Source organism: Thermomyces lanuginosus (assembly GCF_041956635.1).
Source record: "Thermomyces lanuginosus strain ATCC 200065 unplaced genomic scaffold VTN49scaffold_32, whole genome shotgun sequence".
NCBI classification, from domain to species: domain Eukaryota; kingdom Fungi; phylum Ascomycota; class Eurotiomycetes; order Eurotiales; family Trichocomaceae; genus Thermomyces; species Thermomyces lanuginosus.
In genome coordinates this window covers 487,711-501,264 of record NW_027192366.1, presented here as the reverse complement: position 1 = coordinate 501,264, position 13,554 = coordinate 487,711, and the positions used below count along the sequence as shown (strand labels likewise).

At 49.5% G+C, this 13,554-nt stretch overlaps 5 protein-coding genes across 5 annotated transcripts; 1 reads left to right on the top strand and 4 right to left on the bottom strand.

Annotated features, from left to right (window-relative positions):
* Positions 1 to 885: 885 nt before the first annotated feature.
* On the bottom strand, positions 886 to 1,722 carry VTN49DRAFT_4951 (uncharacterized protein; the record flags this gene model as incomplete). Its single annotated transcript, XM_069412954.1, has 1 exon — positions 886 to 1,722. The coding sequence occupies one exon, from the start codon at positions 1,720 to 1,722 to the stop codon at positions 886 to 888; it is 837 nt and encodes a 278-aa protein (XP_069266870.1).
* A 471-nt stretch (positions 1,723 to 2,193) lies between these two features.
* VTN49DRAFT_4950 (uncharacterized protein) lies at positions 2,194 to 2,869 on the bottom strand (the record flags this gene model as incomplete). The annotated part of the gene is made up of 2 exons (XM_069412953.1): positions 2,194 to 2,762; positions 2,818 to 2,869. 2 exons carry the CDS (start codon positions 2,867 to 2,869, stop codon positions 2,194 to 2,196), a joined length of 621 nt encoding a protein of 206 aa, XP_069266869.1.
* An 858-nt stretch (positions 2,870 to 3,727) lies between these two features.
* On the bottom strand, positions 3,728 to 4,543 carry VTN49DRAFT_4949 (uncharacterized protein; the record flags this gene model as incomplete). The annotated part of the gene is made up of 1 exon (XM_069412951.1): positions 3,728 to 4,543. One exon carries the CDS (start codon positions 4,541 to 4,543, stop codon positions 3,728 to 3,730), a length of 816 nt encoding a protein of 271 aa, XP_069266868.1.
* A 3,341-nt stretch (positions 4,544 to 7,884) lies between these two features.
* On the bottom strand, positions 7,885 to 10,382 carry VTN49DRAFT_4948 (uncharacterized protein; the record flags this gene model as incomplete). The annotated part of the gene is made up of 10 exons (XM_069412950.1): positions 7,885 to 7,934; positions 7,993 to 8,434; positions 8,490 to 8,675; positions 8,739 to 8,776; positions 8,828 to 9,706; positions 9,761 to 9,888; positions 9,936 to 10,084; positions 10,139 to 10,206; positions 10,259 to 10,316; positions 10,380 to 10,382. 10 exons carry the CDS (start codon positions 10,380 to 10,382, stop codon positions 7,885 to 7,887), a joined length of 2,001 nt encoding a protein of 666 aa, XP_069266867.1.
* A 792-nt stretch (positions 10,383 to 11,174) lies between these two features.
* Positions 11,175 to 13,230, top strand: VTN49DRAFT_4947 (uncharacterized protein; the record flags this gene model as incomplete). Its single annotated transcript, XM_069412949.1, has 6 exons — positions 11,175 to 11,450; positions 11,524 to 11,904; positions 11,968 to 12,252; positions 12,304 to 12,466; positions 12,518 to 12,840; positions 12,901 to 13,230. 6 exons carry the CDS (start codon positions 11,175 to 11,177, stop codon positions 13,228 to 13,230), a joined length of 1,758 nt encoding a protein of 585 aa, XP_069266866.1.
* Between the last annotated feature and the right edge of the window lie 324 nt (positions 13,231 to 13,554).

Sequence of the window (13,554 nt, the reverse complement as noted above, 5' to 3'; positions counted from 1 at the left end):
ATTGGCAAGGATTCTCCAGCCTGAACCCAAATCTTCCGATTAACCTACAGAGCCCGGATCTGGCTCTGATTCGCGATTGCCCTGGCTTTGCCAAGATGTTGGACCGACGACCAATCACACACGAGTGGGAAATGAAAGTTTGACCAGCCACGTGTGGCTGGTTAGGGCGGTGTGCACTGCCCCAGATGGCTGTGCGGACACTGACAAGTGCGGCTCTTGGTTTGCTGGACCCCCAGTTGCATACCTACCGCATACGGAATATTTCGTCTTCCAGATGATCGTCGTACCCCCCTGGACTGCGCTGAGCCTCTAAGCAAGCGGCAATCAATGATTATCTGATGTCGGAGTTACGTCCGTCGAGAGCCATGGAGCAGAGCCGCTGGAGAGCTGTCGTTGCGTCAACGGCTGGAGTCAACTGAGACAAATCCTGTAGCTATCGACAGATTTTGGGATGCTGACTCCCATGGAACTGAAAGGTAGGTATCAGCCGGTTTCATCTTTAAATCGCAATGGGAAGCTGTGGCATTATTCCCGTCGTTGATCCAGTTAGTTTTATCGCTTGGTTCGATTTGTATCAGAACCGCTTTCTGGCTGGGTTACTGGAAGGGTTAGGGTTTAGGGTTAAGACCGTATGCACTGGACATACTCGTCTTGACATCAAAACGATCACTTTATTTGACCATCAGTTGCTGGAACCGAGATCAATTCTCAGCACATGTGTAATGAGAAACTATTATCAAGAGTACAATCTCCGTACGGAGTAGAAAGAAGAGCAAATCAGATCACAAAAATGTGGCTGTATATAGCCACAGACAGAAAATAATAGACACAGCCAAACCCTGCTCCTTCGGGCCACAATGCGTGTCCCCATTGCTTGGAACCCATCTATTTCGGACCGTTGTATACGATCTCAACCTTCTTGTCGGAGACAACCTTGGGAGTTGTGACAAGTCTGCCATGGTTTGGAAGAGTGTTGATCAGCGTAGCGCCACTGGCGCCCACTCGTTGTCCCCCCTCGAGTTCCGCCCAGGTGTCGGTGAACGTGACCTTGTTGAATCTGGCGGGAGGGACCTCTCCGACTAGGTCTATATAGTTGTGGACGATCCAGAGCGCATCCGCACCGGCAAGAGCGCTCGTGGAGGGATCAGCAGGGGCTACATCCCTTGAGACTATCTGGCCGGTGGACACGTTCTCGTAAATGATGGTGGCCGAAATTGGACTGGTAGTCTCGATGGAGATCTGCACCTCATCACCGGGTTGCACATTGAACTCGTATATCTCTGGGCTATAATGACCCGGCAACCACTCATAGTAGGCGTAGAAGTCGCTACGACCGTCCACGGTGATTTGAGAGTGGATACCGGCTGAAAGCATGAGGTCGCCGTGAGTGCGGCCGTCAATGCCAACCGTGATTAGCAGACCGGCCTCATAGTCTTTTTCGTTTTCGGCGGGAACCGAGATTTCGGGAATCTTGAACCGAGCGCCGACCCCGGTGAACTTGGACCCGAATGGCATATTCTCATGGCTTGCACCGCTCCAGCCGTAGCCGTCATACTTTTTCTCAGTCGCACTGTAGCGGGCCGTTCCAATCACACGCGTGTCATTAGCGACCGGGGACGTTACAGCCGACTGGGCCCTCGCATGCTGCTGCTTGGCTGCTAAAGGAATGGCAGTGGCCGATGCGGCCAGAAGAATCTGGGCAAGAAAAGGAGCGACTTTCATTTTTAATGCACAAATGAAAGACTGAAGATGATGATTTTCAACAGAAACGATCGTCGATGCAATGAAGGAGTGACGAGTTGTGTTGATCAATGCCACTCAGAGGGTGGGTTGTGCTCCAGTTATATCGATTCAAGAGTGTTAGGTCTAGGGTGTGATTCCCTACGCTAACTATTTGGAGTGACCTTGAGGACTTTGACACAATAGTTTATTGATGTCCATATACCGAGTCCATATTCGGCAGTTAATTTATGAAAATTCTGAGCTACTCGTAGTACATCCAGCGGGTCCCATGGCATGTCGCATGCAGTTGTCGGACATGGCCCATGATTTATTTTAGTAAATTGTGGAATTCAATATGAATAATGATATATACGAGTACTATGTCATGGGATCTATGTACGAAGTAGTAGTAGGTACAGCAAACGCTGTTCTCTCAAGCAAGACTATGCTCATCCCATTGTCCTGAACCACCTATTTCGGACCAGTGTAGTTGATCTCAATCTCAGTATCGGAGATCCCCTTTGCAGTCGCAGCATCTTGATGATAAAACTCAAGCGTGTCGACCACCTCGGCATCCGCAGAACTATGCCAGATGCCGCGTTCAGTTTTCGCCCCACATGTGGGTGAACTTGACCTGACCAAAGTTGGCGGGAGGAACCGGTCCAAGAACGTTTTGAAAGTTTTTGACGAGCCAATGCGCATCCATACTGCGGAGAGCGCTCTTTTCCGGAAAGTCAGGGAACGCATTAACGGTGACTTTTTGGCCAGTGGACAGGTTTTCGTAAAGGATGGTGGCAGAAATCGGCCTCGTAGTCCTGATGAGAATGTGCACCTCATCGCCCGGGTCCACATCAATTTGTTCACCTCATCCATGTGCAGCTGTTTCATCGGCCACCATTCCCAGTAGGCTTTGTAGCTGACTCCTTGGCCCTTTCGATCAACACCGGACGCGACGCCAGCGACCAGCATCGTGTCGTTGGCAGGGTGTCCGTCAATTCCCAGTGACACTAAAACACCGGCCATCGCGTCCAGGTACTCAGCTGGAAATGTGATATCGGAACGTTGAATCGACCACTGACCCCAGTGAATTTGGACCCCAGTGTCGCGCCCGTGTGTCGTAAACCGCTTTCGCCGACCACCGCCCCATCTCGGTTCTTGCTGGGCAGGTGTGTGTTTTTAATGACCGGGGCTACCTACGACAAGGCCCCGGCATACTGGTCTTTGTTCGTTAAAGGAATGGCAGTGGCCGAGACGGCCAGAAGAATCTGAGCAAGAAAAGGAGCGACTTTTATTATTGATCAACATAGTACAAATGAATAACAGGAGACGGTAGCCGTCAGTAGGAAACGAGCGTCTGTGCAATGAAAAGAGTGACGACATAACTTGACCAGTGTCAACCGGGGGAAGTGTGCGTCAAATGTATGGATTTAAATAAGTCTTTCTGTTTCTGAAACAGAGTGAGAATCCATCGGTTCGTTGTCCGGAGAGATCGTTTAGAATTCGAAGTATAAATTGAATTTTACGGAGCTTAGTCCATGTTTGCATTAGTGATTAATTTAGGCGATTCCTGATTTATATTGCTTTCTCAGGAACCAACAGAGTAGCCCCTGGGCTCCACTGTTTTCGGCTACACCACTAGTCTAGCACTGTACCGTAGAGTCCGTACACCATCGACTCATTAACCAGTTATTTTGTAATAACGTGTGCTTTTTGATTGCTCCTTCAAATCGCATTGACATGGACATTCGCCTGGATAGTGACATGCAATTGCCCGCCTCAACACGGTAGGCACGTAATCCAGCGTTAGTAGTAAAACGCAGAATCAAGATCAATTTACAATGAATAATCGCGACTTTTATAGAATTACATGCGCATTTGTACTCCGTACATAGTATGTGACTATCGTACATTCTCTTTACAAAGTACGGAGAAACTATACCAAGAAATAGTACCTTGAAATCCTTCCTTTTCAGACTGGACAGCACTCAGTCCTGTCCGGAAACCCCTATTTCGGACCGGTGTAGGTGATTTCAATCTCGGTATCAGAGATCCTCTTGGTGACCGCAACATGCCGGTTATAGAACTGGAGTTCGTCGATTAGCTCAGCGGTGGCAGAATTGTACCGGACCCCGTTCTCGGCTTCCGCCCACATATCGGTAAGTTTGACCTGGCCAAAGTTGGCGGGAGGAATCGGCCCAGGAAATTCTTCGAAGTTTTGGACGAGCCAGTGGGCATCCACACCTTGGAGTGCGAACGACGGATCAGAGGCGTCATCAGGGACTGCGTCCACGGAAACTTTCTGACCGGTGGACAAGTTCTCGTAGAGGATGGTAGCCGAGGTCGGGCTGTGGGCTTTGATGGAGAGTTGAACCTCATCGCCAGGGCTTACCCCGAACTCGTACACGTCGGGACTGTAGCTCGTGTACCACCACTCCCAGAAGGCTCTGTACTGGCGTTCGCCCCTCCAGGTGGATTGACAGTGGATGCCGGCTAACAGCATGACATTGGAGACACTGCGGCCATCAATGCCGATCGAGATATCGACACCGGCCTTGTAGTCCGGATACTCGGCTGGAAACGAGACTTCAGGAACCTTGAATCGGGCGCCGATTCCGGTCCACTTGGACCCTGGTGTCACCCCCTTGTACTGCGCACCACTCCAGCCCAGTACCTCTCCCCCGTTCTGGCGGGTCACCAGGGTGTTGTTGACGACCGGTGGTATCTCCGGCAAGGTACCCTTTTGCTGATCCCGGTCTGCTAAGGGAATGGCAGTGGCCGAGATGGCAAGAAGAATCTGAGCAAGAAAAGGAGCGAACTTCATTGTTGATTGTCACAAACGAATGTCGGAAACTGATGACGATCAATGAAATGAGCGGTTTCGCAGCCAAAAGAGTGACGAGTTGGCTTGATCAATGTCAACGTTGGGGAGGCGTTTCTTCATCTTATATCCTATGGACTCAAAATAGCCGTGCCGGTATAGAGTACAGATTCAGAGTACCAGGACAAGGCTTGGTCCTGGCACAGAGTCGCACATTGCTCAATATGAGCGATCATCTGTTGGCACTAAACAGTAATCCAACAAGATTGGGTAATTGTACCTGAAAGACATACAGTACTATGGATTAGAAGGAGTATTTGTTGAAGTCAAAAGAGCTGTTGGTATTGTTGGAAGCCAACATTCTCCTGACGTGGAAATCATCAGCGATAGGTAGAAAATGGCCCTGTGCGAAGACTAACCTAACATCTTGAAATTTTGAGCTGAGCACTCCACGGCTTTACAGAAATACTTTGCACAACAGGACTCTGTACGAAGTTGTACATATCTCAACGGTAAAGTCCTGTGAAGTCAATTTCACTTCCTAATTGTGTACAATACGTTCCTGCCATGTGCTTGCCGGTCACTCTCGAGAGTAGGTTGAATTCTATCTAACCTTAAAATTAAGTTTATGCCACTTGGAAGGCCAAGACATAAGGATGGATGGATGGTCAGGAGACCGGATTATATCCGTCCAGTCGGCTCTACACGGACCGCGAAGCAACACTACTATCGCACAGGATAGGTGCATCCCTGAAGCACAGGCTACCCAGGACAAAAGACAAACGGCGCAACTCATCTCAGAATAACAGCACTCGTGGCTAGTATGAATCGCGGACAGAAAGTGAAACAATGGAACCTCTAGGAATGGCAGGGCTTTCGACTTCTACTTTTTCGGCAAGCTGGAGAATGGATAAATTGAAGAAAACAACATCCACAAATAAATAGTTTGCACACAACAAACATTCATAGTGCAAGACTTCAATCTCATTTACATGATAAATCATTTTATCATCAAAATTATGGTCCAAAGTTCCCAACGTCTCTCCACAAGTCATGTGACCTAGATGTAAGTCACGTGCTACCGAAGCCCTGAAAACAGTCAGTGAAAGGGTCCAAAATCGGCGGGGAAGGATCGACACGCAAAGAGCAAAAAGTGACATCATGTAGACTTACCAACTAGTAGAAGATATCTTTTGCTCGTTTCAGGGCACAAGGAGTCCGCCACGCGCCATCAGTGAGAATCCCGAGTTTTCGTCCAAGTTGCCAATTGCTTTCACACCATAGCGACCAAGATTCTGGCCTCACACGCCGGGTTGCACTATGCCACACTGCTTGGACCCGTCATACTTTTTCGAGTTCAGCACTGAGGGCCCCAGGGGACTTGGCCGCAACCCTCAGTACCGACCTCGTCACGGGCTTCCAACTTGTTGTCGACGGCTGGCTCTGCCAAAGGGGCGGCTACGGCCAAGATGGCCAGAAGAGCTTGAGCGAGGAAGACGGAGACCTTCATTTTCGATGGACTGTTCGGATATATAAACGAGAACGGCGGAAGGCGATGGGCGTCAGCAGGAACTAGTGATCGAATATGAGACTCCAAAGGGTCACGGGCTGACTTTATCAATGGAAGTCAACCCCGGGGGATGCAGTGCCTCTAATATATAGCCGCAAGACTACCAGTCTTTGTGATGGAATACTGCGGAGCATACCATATTGGCTTATTGTTCGAAGCGAGCAATCAGGATCTCAGCTACATAATTCCGAGCCATTGACATTCGCCTTATCTACGGACAGAATGCAACGCTTTGTGCCGCTATGGCCGGTACTATATTGGCATTAATCAGAAACCGGATAAGATTTGGCGATCAATGTTGAAGAGCAATTACTAGAAGAAGTAGTGCTAGGTAGTAGAATGTAAAGGAACTTCTCAAAGTGTCTGTGCTGGCCTGCCGGTGGAAGCCAACGTTCGTCAGAGGGAAGAATAATCAATGATAGGCTCCACCGGGATGAACTAGGCAGCTTGGTCTGCACCACGCCTTACAGTACTAGTGCTACAGTGTAGAGCACTATTCTGTACGTAAATGTGTTAGGTCGAGTAGTTCCCGACACGGTGCGAAGTCGTCTCCCATAATCGCGCGTTCCTTGAGAAACGTCAAAGAGGTCCTTGTAGGTTCCTGCCGATTATCTGACCTTCTTGCTAACTAGTCGCCAACCACAGAGAAAACATTTGAGGTTAATGGAGTCAAGATTTTTCTTGTCTAAACAAAACTTAGCTAACATTATATTAAGTTGACGCCATTATTATAAGACTAAAACTTGGTTGTAGTTAGTATGGAATACTTTAGAACTACTTGTGGTTATCTACTTGTTAGTGTTGATTCTACGCCATAGTACTCCACCCAATACATACAATGATCGAGTTTCACGAACGTCGGTATCACAGGAACAATAGCCTGAATGAAAACCATGTCTGAAGGATCATGAATTACCGATCCGACAAGGTTAGGGGTACTACCCTGAGCTTTGGCTAGAGCAAGTTTGGAAACGAACAAGAGGGACCAAGGGAAAAGACCTGGCGGCCCGCGCCGCCGGGCGGGGTGGGGTGTCCCTCCCGGAAGGCTCCGGCCACGTCCCGCGCCAATTCTAAACATCGGTCAAAGTTTGATGTACTTGGACCTTCAAGGAACCAGCAGCATGTCAATAAATATGGCAAGGCCTGAAACTCTGAACTGCATACATCAAATGATATATTTAGATTGAAAACGGTACAGCATGTCGATTCCTTCGTTTGCTTACAGCACAGCATTGGGCCATTTTCGGACGTGTGCCAAATACTATAGTAGTTACCGACTATCAGTGAAATTTGAAATCAAACGATCAATGAAACACAAAAGGTGTGCTGCATGCTCCACGTATGCACGCTAACAAATCCTTCCCAAACTGTTGGCTCATTGTTATCAGATAGATTAACAGTGGATTGTACTTGAACAAATGATAAGAAAAGTGCTCCGTATTCAAGCAATGTGCGTCCCGAACTACGATGTCATATTGGACACTCGACAGGATATAAATTTCGCATTCTCCCCGATTCACTCAGCTAAGCGTGTAGAATAACTCATCCTATATGGGATTCAGCGTCTTGAAGTACATGAATTTTGTAGCTCATCCATAGTAGATCCTGCCTATGTTGTTTCGGTCATGTCCGCAGGAGCTAACATAATCCTGTTGAAACCAATGGATCCACGGCAAAAGATAGTATAGTCGTATTCCCTGTCGGTGTTCTGTGCTTGGTACAAACCGGACTGCCCACTATCTTCGGTTTTTTCCGGTACGCTAAAGCGATGAGTTTAGGTGTACTGCCACGGATAGCCAATGCGCAAGTCGAAACGGAACTCCTCTGAATTCTTTGTGTCACTGGCCATCGTAGGTTTGATCCGGCCCAAGTGTGAAATTACCCTTATGTCTGTCTTCTTCTGGCACATGGTCAGGCCTGACGTAGCGGGACGTAATCGCAAACCGCAATTTGTTTTCGGGCTTTACGGCGTGCTCATAGTACTTCTGCATGTCTGCTCCGTGCATGACAACAAGGTCTCCGTGATGAAGGTCAAGAGATATAATGGGATCGCCTTCCTTGCGTCGGATTGAACTAATCAGAGACAGGCGCTGTGCATCATATTCCTTCTTGGAAATTTTCCCACTCTGGTACTGAGCTTTCAGTGTTATTCGTTCACTTGCTCGCTCACAGCCGGGAAGCACAATATCCTCAGGTAGGAGTTTTTTTGCAGCCGAACAACCGCGGAAATACTTATCCTTAAGGCGAATCCGCATTGTGGATTTGGACCCAAGCGACAATGTCGCAATTGTGGGACCAAGTGACGATTCACCATCATCATGATACTTAATAAATTAACACTTACAACACCCAACAAATCACTAGGAAAGACGAACTTACTCCAATTGACATGTCTTCGAAGTATGCTAGAATCAAAAGCTCATTCGGCGGCACAAACTCGTCCCCAGTGGCACATACGGCCTGCTTTGTTGCCCACGTGAGCCGTCCAAGAGCCTTCATGATTACCGGTGGTGCTTCGTCGAATCCTTTCGAGTCGACCGATACGACATACTTGTACGGCATTCCCTATAAACAGTTAAGCACTGTTCGTTGAAGGCGCTTCGGAGGCGAGTGAGATGAGTGATATACGTAATTGACCGCAAAGTGAGACGTCAAAGTCCCAGCAACTGCATGGTTCCATTAGTAGATGTAACTAGATCAGGACCACATGTACTTGCCGACACTCTGCTTCAACGGATAGCGGCGCAGACCGAGATTCACGAGCTGCAAGTCTCGAAACAAGTCGTTCGGGCCATTAGGTCGATTGAGTACCTCGCGGTTGGCGCTGAAATGCGTGACAGTGCCTATATTGGGTATGTGGTATGTGAACTTTTGATACGTTCGGGAGACTTCCCGGACCGGTATGATGCCTTTCGGATCTAGTCTGATGGCTCGTTGAATTGCCCCGATCTCCAGGTCTGTGAGCACCGAACGCAATGACGCTACGGGTAATCGGAAGGTTCTGGCAAAGGAACAGTGGGTGACGGACGATCCATCGTCGTTTCCGTCAAGAGGATCATGACAAATCCATCCTTCCCAACGTTTACGAGCGATGCACTTGTGACAATCTGGGCACACAATACCCTTCCATGCAACCCGGGAGAAAGCAGCATCCGGAGAAAGTTCCAGAGTCGAAAGCAGATCCGGAACCAAGCTATACTGTGGTCGGACATTTTCGTCTGGAGGTTCACGAGCCTTAAGAAAAGCAGGATCAAATGTCAACTGCTCTGGGGGCGGGCGACCATCCAGTTCCCAGAATGCGCGACATTGGGGATTCAGACACATCCAGCCTTGCGCATAGATACGGCAGCTAGAAAAGGAGCATAACTTGCAGATCTCACTCTCTAACTGGAAAAATTTGCGCTGGTCCAGGGGTAAGGGATCAGGAGACGATGCTGACGCCCACCAGCTCTTCTTTTCGAGGTCCAGTTTTTGGAAACGGATTCGCGCACCAGACCTCTTCCCAACTTTTTCAAACCAGATATGGGTAACCCGGAAGAAATCCATGACATTGTAGCGATGGGGCAATTGCACACCAAGCGCGGGGCAACGGTTGCCTGATAAGGGTCAGTAATGTCGATTGTGAAAGATCTCGAGATCACATGGCGAACCGATAATGAGGCCTACAGCGAGTCCAGCCTCTTTACTACCGATGATTGATTTCAACGCCCGATTTGTCTCATCATGATCTTTTCGCAGGACTAAGTTGCCGCTATCGTCCTTCTCACACCCACCGCCCCTATCAAAGTTCAGTGTGGCTCGCAAAAGTGAACAGGCCGAGTTTACACTCTTGTGATGACGATTTCGTCGTCAATATACGTCCGGGGGCCACTATCGGCGTCCAGCAACCAGCCGAAGCAGAGGCCCTTGTCATGGTAAGCTCCTCCTTGAACAGCCCGGAACCAAGGGAGCGCATCACAGAGATCAGTCCGGAACTGGCAGAGGGAGTTAGGCATTTTGCACCCTCCCTCGGCGCATGAAGTACTAACCTCGGCCCATGCTGGCGGGTCTCCACTCAAACCGTAGTTGGAACGAACTGGTTGTTCCACCGCCGATTCTGACGATCGATTTAAATCTCGGATAGATGGAACAGAAAGTCGGGGACATACCATCGATTCGGACTCGCTTTACAGCGGCTCTGGAACGGGTCACGCGCCGTTTCACTGCCTGATTTCTATTAGTACAGATATCTTTCCCGCAATGATGGGGCAGAGCGGCCTCCCAACTTGCCATTGCTTACTGGTCGCAGCAATAGCGAAGAAAGTTCGCAATTGATGAAACAAAGCATCATATGGAGATGAGGAGGAAAAGGTGCTTCTCGCGGCATGTCTGGAATATAAGTCGTAGATCGTCAGAGACGAGGAAGGTGCGATCGGCCAGACGTCGGGCAGTTCTCCCTAGGGCAAGAGCGACGCCAGCCGGGATAATGGAACGCCCGACCTCTTGATCTTCTTATAGACGAAAAAGGCGAAAGAACTTGAGATTCGATTGCGTTGTTCATTCTAGGGCTCAACGTCATTCTGGTAAGTTCAGCGCCAGCCGAAGCCGGACCGAGGAACATTCTTCCTCAGTTCCTTGGCGACTCCGCACCACTGTGCGGAACCCATACCTATGGCGAATGGAGAAACACAGCATGTATTAGGCACCTGTGGTCGAAGACCCTTCCAAGTACTGAGGGAATGGCATATAATAACACTATCTATGTGTTGTTGAGTGGCATAATATTATGCCCTTTGGCTTGATTTCAAGCAATGCAGCGCCCTGAGCGGCCTGGATCACGTTCAGAGATCGACTGGAGTACTTACCTAATCAGTTCAAGTGCCCCTCGGCATACCCCGATCGACCCAGAGCTTCCCCGCACCATCCCCGGATTTCAGACCGGGGAATCTCCGACTTGGAGAGGTCGGATTTCTGACCGCGGTTTACCCGTGCCTAGGGATATATTTCGGGTTCTTCCCTCCATCACAGCATTCTTTATCGAACCGGATACGTTGAAAAGGCAGTGTCAAGTACCTGGATGACAAGATGGTGTTCTTCCCGCCCAAGGATCTGCCTCCGTTGCCCCATATTCCCGACGATGTGCCAATCTGCGACTTTATGCTCGATGAGCGATTCGGCCGATATCCGCTCGGCTACTCCAGGGATCCCTTCACCTGCGGTCTGACGGGAAGGACGTATTCGTGGCTCGATGTTAGAGACCGCGTCGATTATCTGTCTCGGGCTCTAGCTAAGGAGTTTGGCTGGCATCCCAATCAAGGCTCCGAGTGGGATAAGGTCGTAGGGGCGTTTCTTCTGAACACGGTAAGTTTCATTCCAGAATCCGTAGATAGTTCAAACTAGAGCGTGCGAGAAACTAACCTTGCCTCCCGTGTAGATTGACTCTCTGCCCTTGTTCTGGTCGGTCCACCGTTTGGCTGGCATCGTCACCCCGGCCAATGCTGCCTACTCTGCGGCTGAATTGGCGTATCAACTGGGTAATTCAAAGGCCAAAGCGCTGTTTACATGCTTGCCTCTTCTTGACACGGCTTTGGAGGCTGCCGACAAGGTCGGCATCCCTCGTAACCGGATCTATCTTGTAGATGTGCCTCCGCAGGTAGCAACGGGCGCAAAAGCACAGGGTAACTTTAAGACCTTGGAGCAGCTCATCAAGGAGGGACAATCCCTCCCAAAACTGGAGAAGATACAATGGGGTCCCGGCGAGGGAGCGCGAAGGACGGCATTCCTGTGCTATTCTAGTGGTACCTCTGGCCTTCCGGTGCGTCCAATGCAACATATCTCTTGAATTTCACAGAGGCATCCAGTCTGACCGAGCGTGTAGAAAGGGGTCATGATTTCTCACCGGAACGTCATTGCCAACTCCATTCAGTTAAAGACTTTCGAGATCCCATATCGAGAGAGCCTGTCGTCGATACAGTCGAAGCTCGACAACGAACCATATTGCGCAGTTTCTCTGGATGTTCTTCCGCAAAGCCATATCTATGCATTGGTGTATATCTGCCATGCCGGTCCATACCGTGGTGACCAGGTCATCGTCTTGCCCAGATTCGACATGAAAGCCTTCCTCGAAGCTGTTCAGAAATTCCGCATCACTGAACTTTTCTTGGTATGACAACTCGTCCCATACAGTTAAGGACTGAAGACTGAACGATTATAGGTACCGCCGATTATTATTAACATGCTGCGCAATAAAGACCTGTTGCGCCAATACGATCTGTCCAGCGTCAAGTCCATGTTCACAGGCGCCGCGCCGCTGGGCGCCGAGACTGCCGATGAATTGCACAAACTGTTCCCCTCATGGGCGATCCGGCAAGGATACGGTCAGTTCTACCCCCTTTTTATACGAAATTTGAGGCTCATCCTCCCTGCAGGTTTGACGGAAACTGCAACGGTGGTGTGTTCAACTTCTCCGTTAGACATTTGGTTCGGCTCGAGCGGGAACCTCATTCCCGGTGTCGAGGCCCGCATTGTCGACCCGGACGGGAAAGAAATCACCGAGTACGACAAGCCAGGCGAGTTGGTGGTCCGCTCACCAAGTGTGGTCCTTGGATACCTCAACAACGAAAAAGCCACCAAGGAAACTTTCTTTGATGGATGGATGAAAACCGGCGATGTAGCCATGATTCGTGTCGGACCGAAGAAGACCGAGCATGTGTTCATCGTCGATCGCATCAAGGAATTGATCAAGGTCAAGGTACGACCAACCTTTTGGGACGGTCCGCTTTGAATGTTTCTAAGCTGAAACTTTCTTCAGGGCATGCAAGTCGCACCAGCCGAGCTCGAGGCACATCTGCTGGACCACCCGGCCGTCGCTGACTGCGCAGTCATCGGTGTTCCCGATGAAGCCGCCGGAGAGATTCCCAAGGCGTTTGTCGTCAAGTCGCCGACTGCCGGAAATGACGATGCGGCCACCACGGCTTCGATCTTGAAGCATGTGCAAGACCACAAAGCCCGACACAAGTGGCTCAAGGGAGGAATTGAATATGTAGACGTGATTCCCAAGAGTCCGAGTGGGAAGATTTTGCGGCGTTTGCTCCGTGACAGGGAGCGGGAGAAGAGGAGGGCCGCTGGTGGGAAGCTGTGAATGTAGATTCTTTTTGAAACGACACTAAACACGTATTTGTCGCTTAGTTCATAGAGTCGCAGTTGAATATTAGAGTCGTGATATCATGGATCCTTACTAGTAGTCTCACGTGCAGGTTTACTCTGTACATTCAAACTACAAGGCGATATGATTCCGATGTCTTCGTATCTCGAGTCTCTTGCCTGTCTTCCAACTATATACGACCGGTATTTGTCAGATATTATACACATATGCTCGCTAAATTCGACTGGCGTATGGGAATCTCTCAACAGTTCATGCCCAAATCATACATCCGCAAGGCCATTCCGATCCATTTATCGTTTT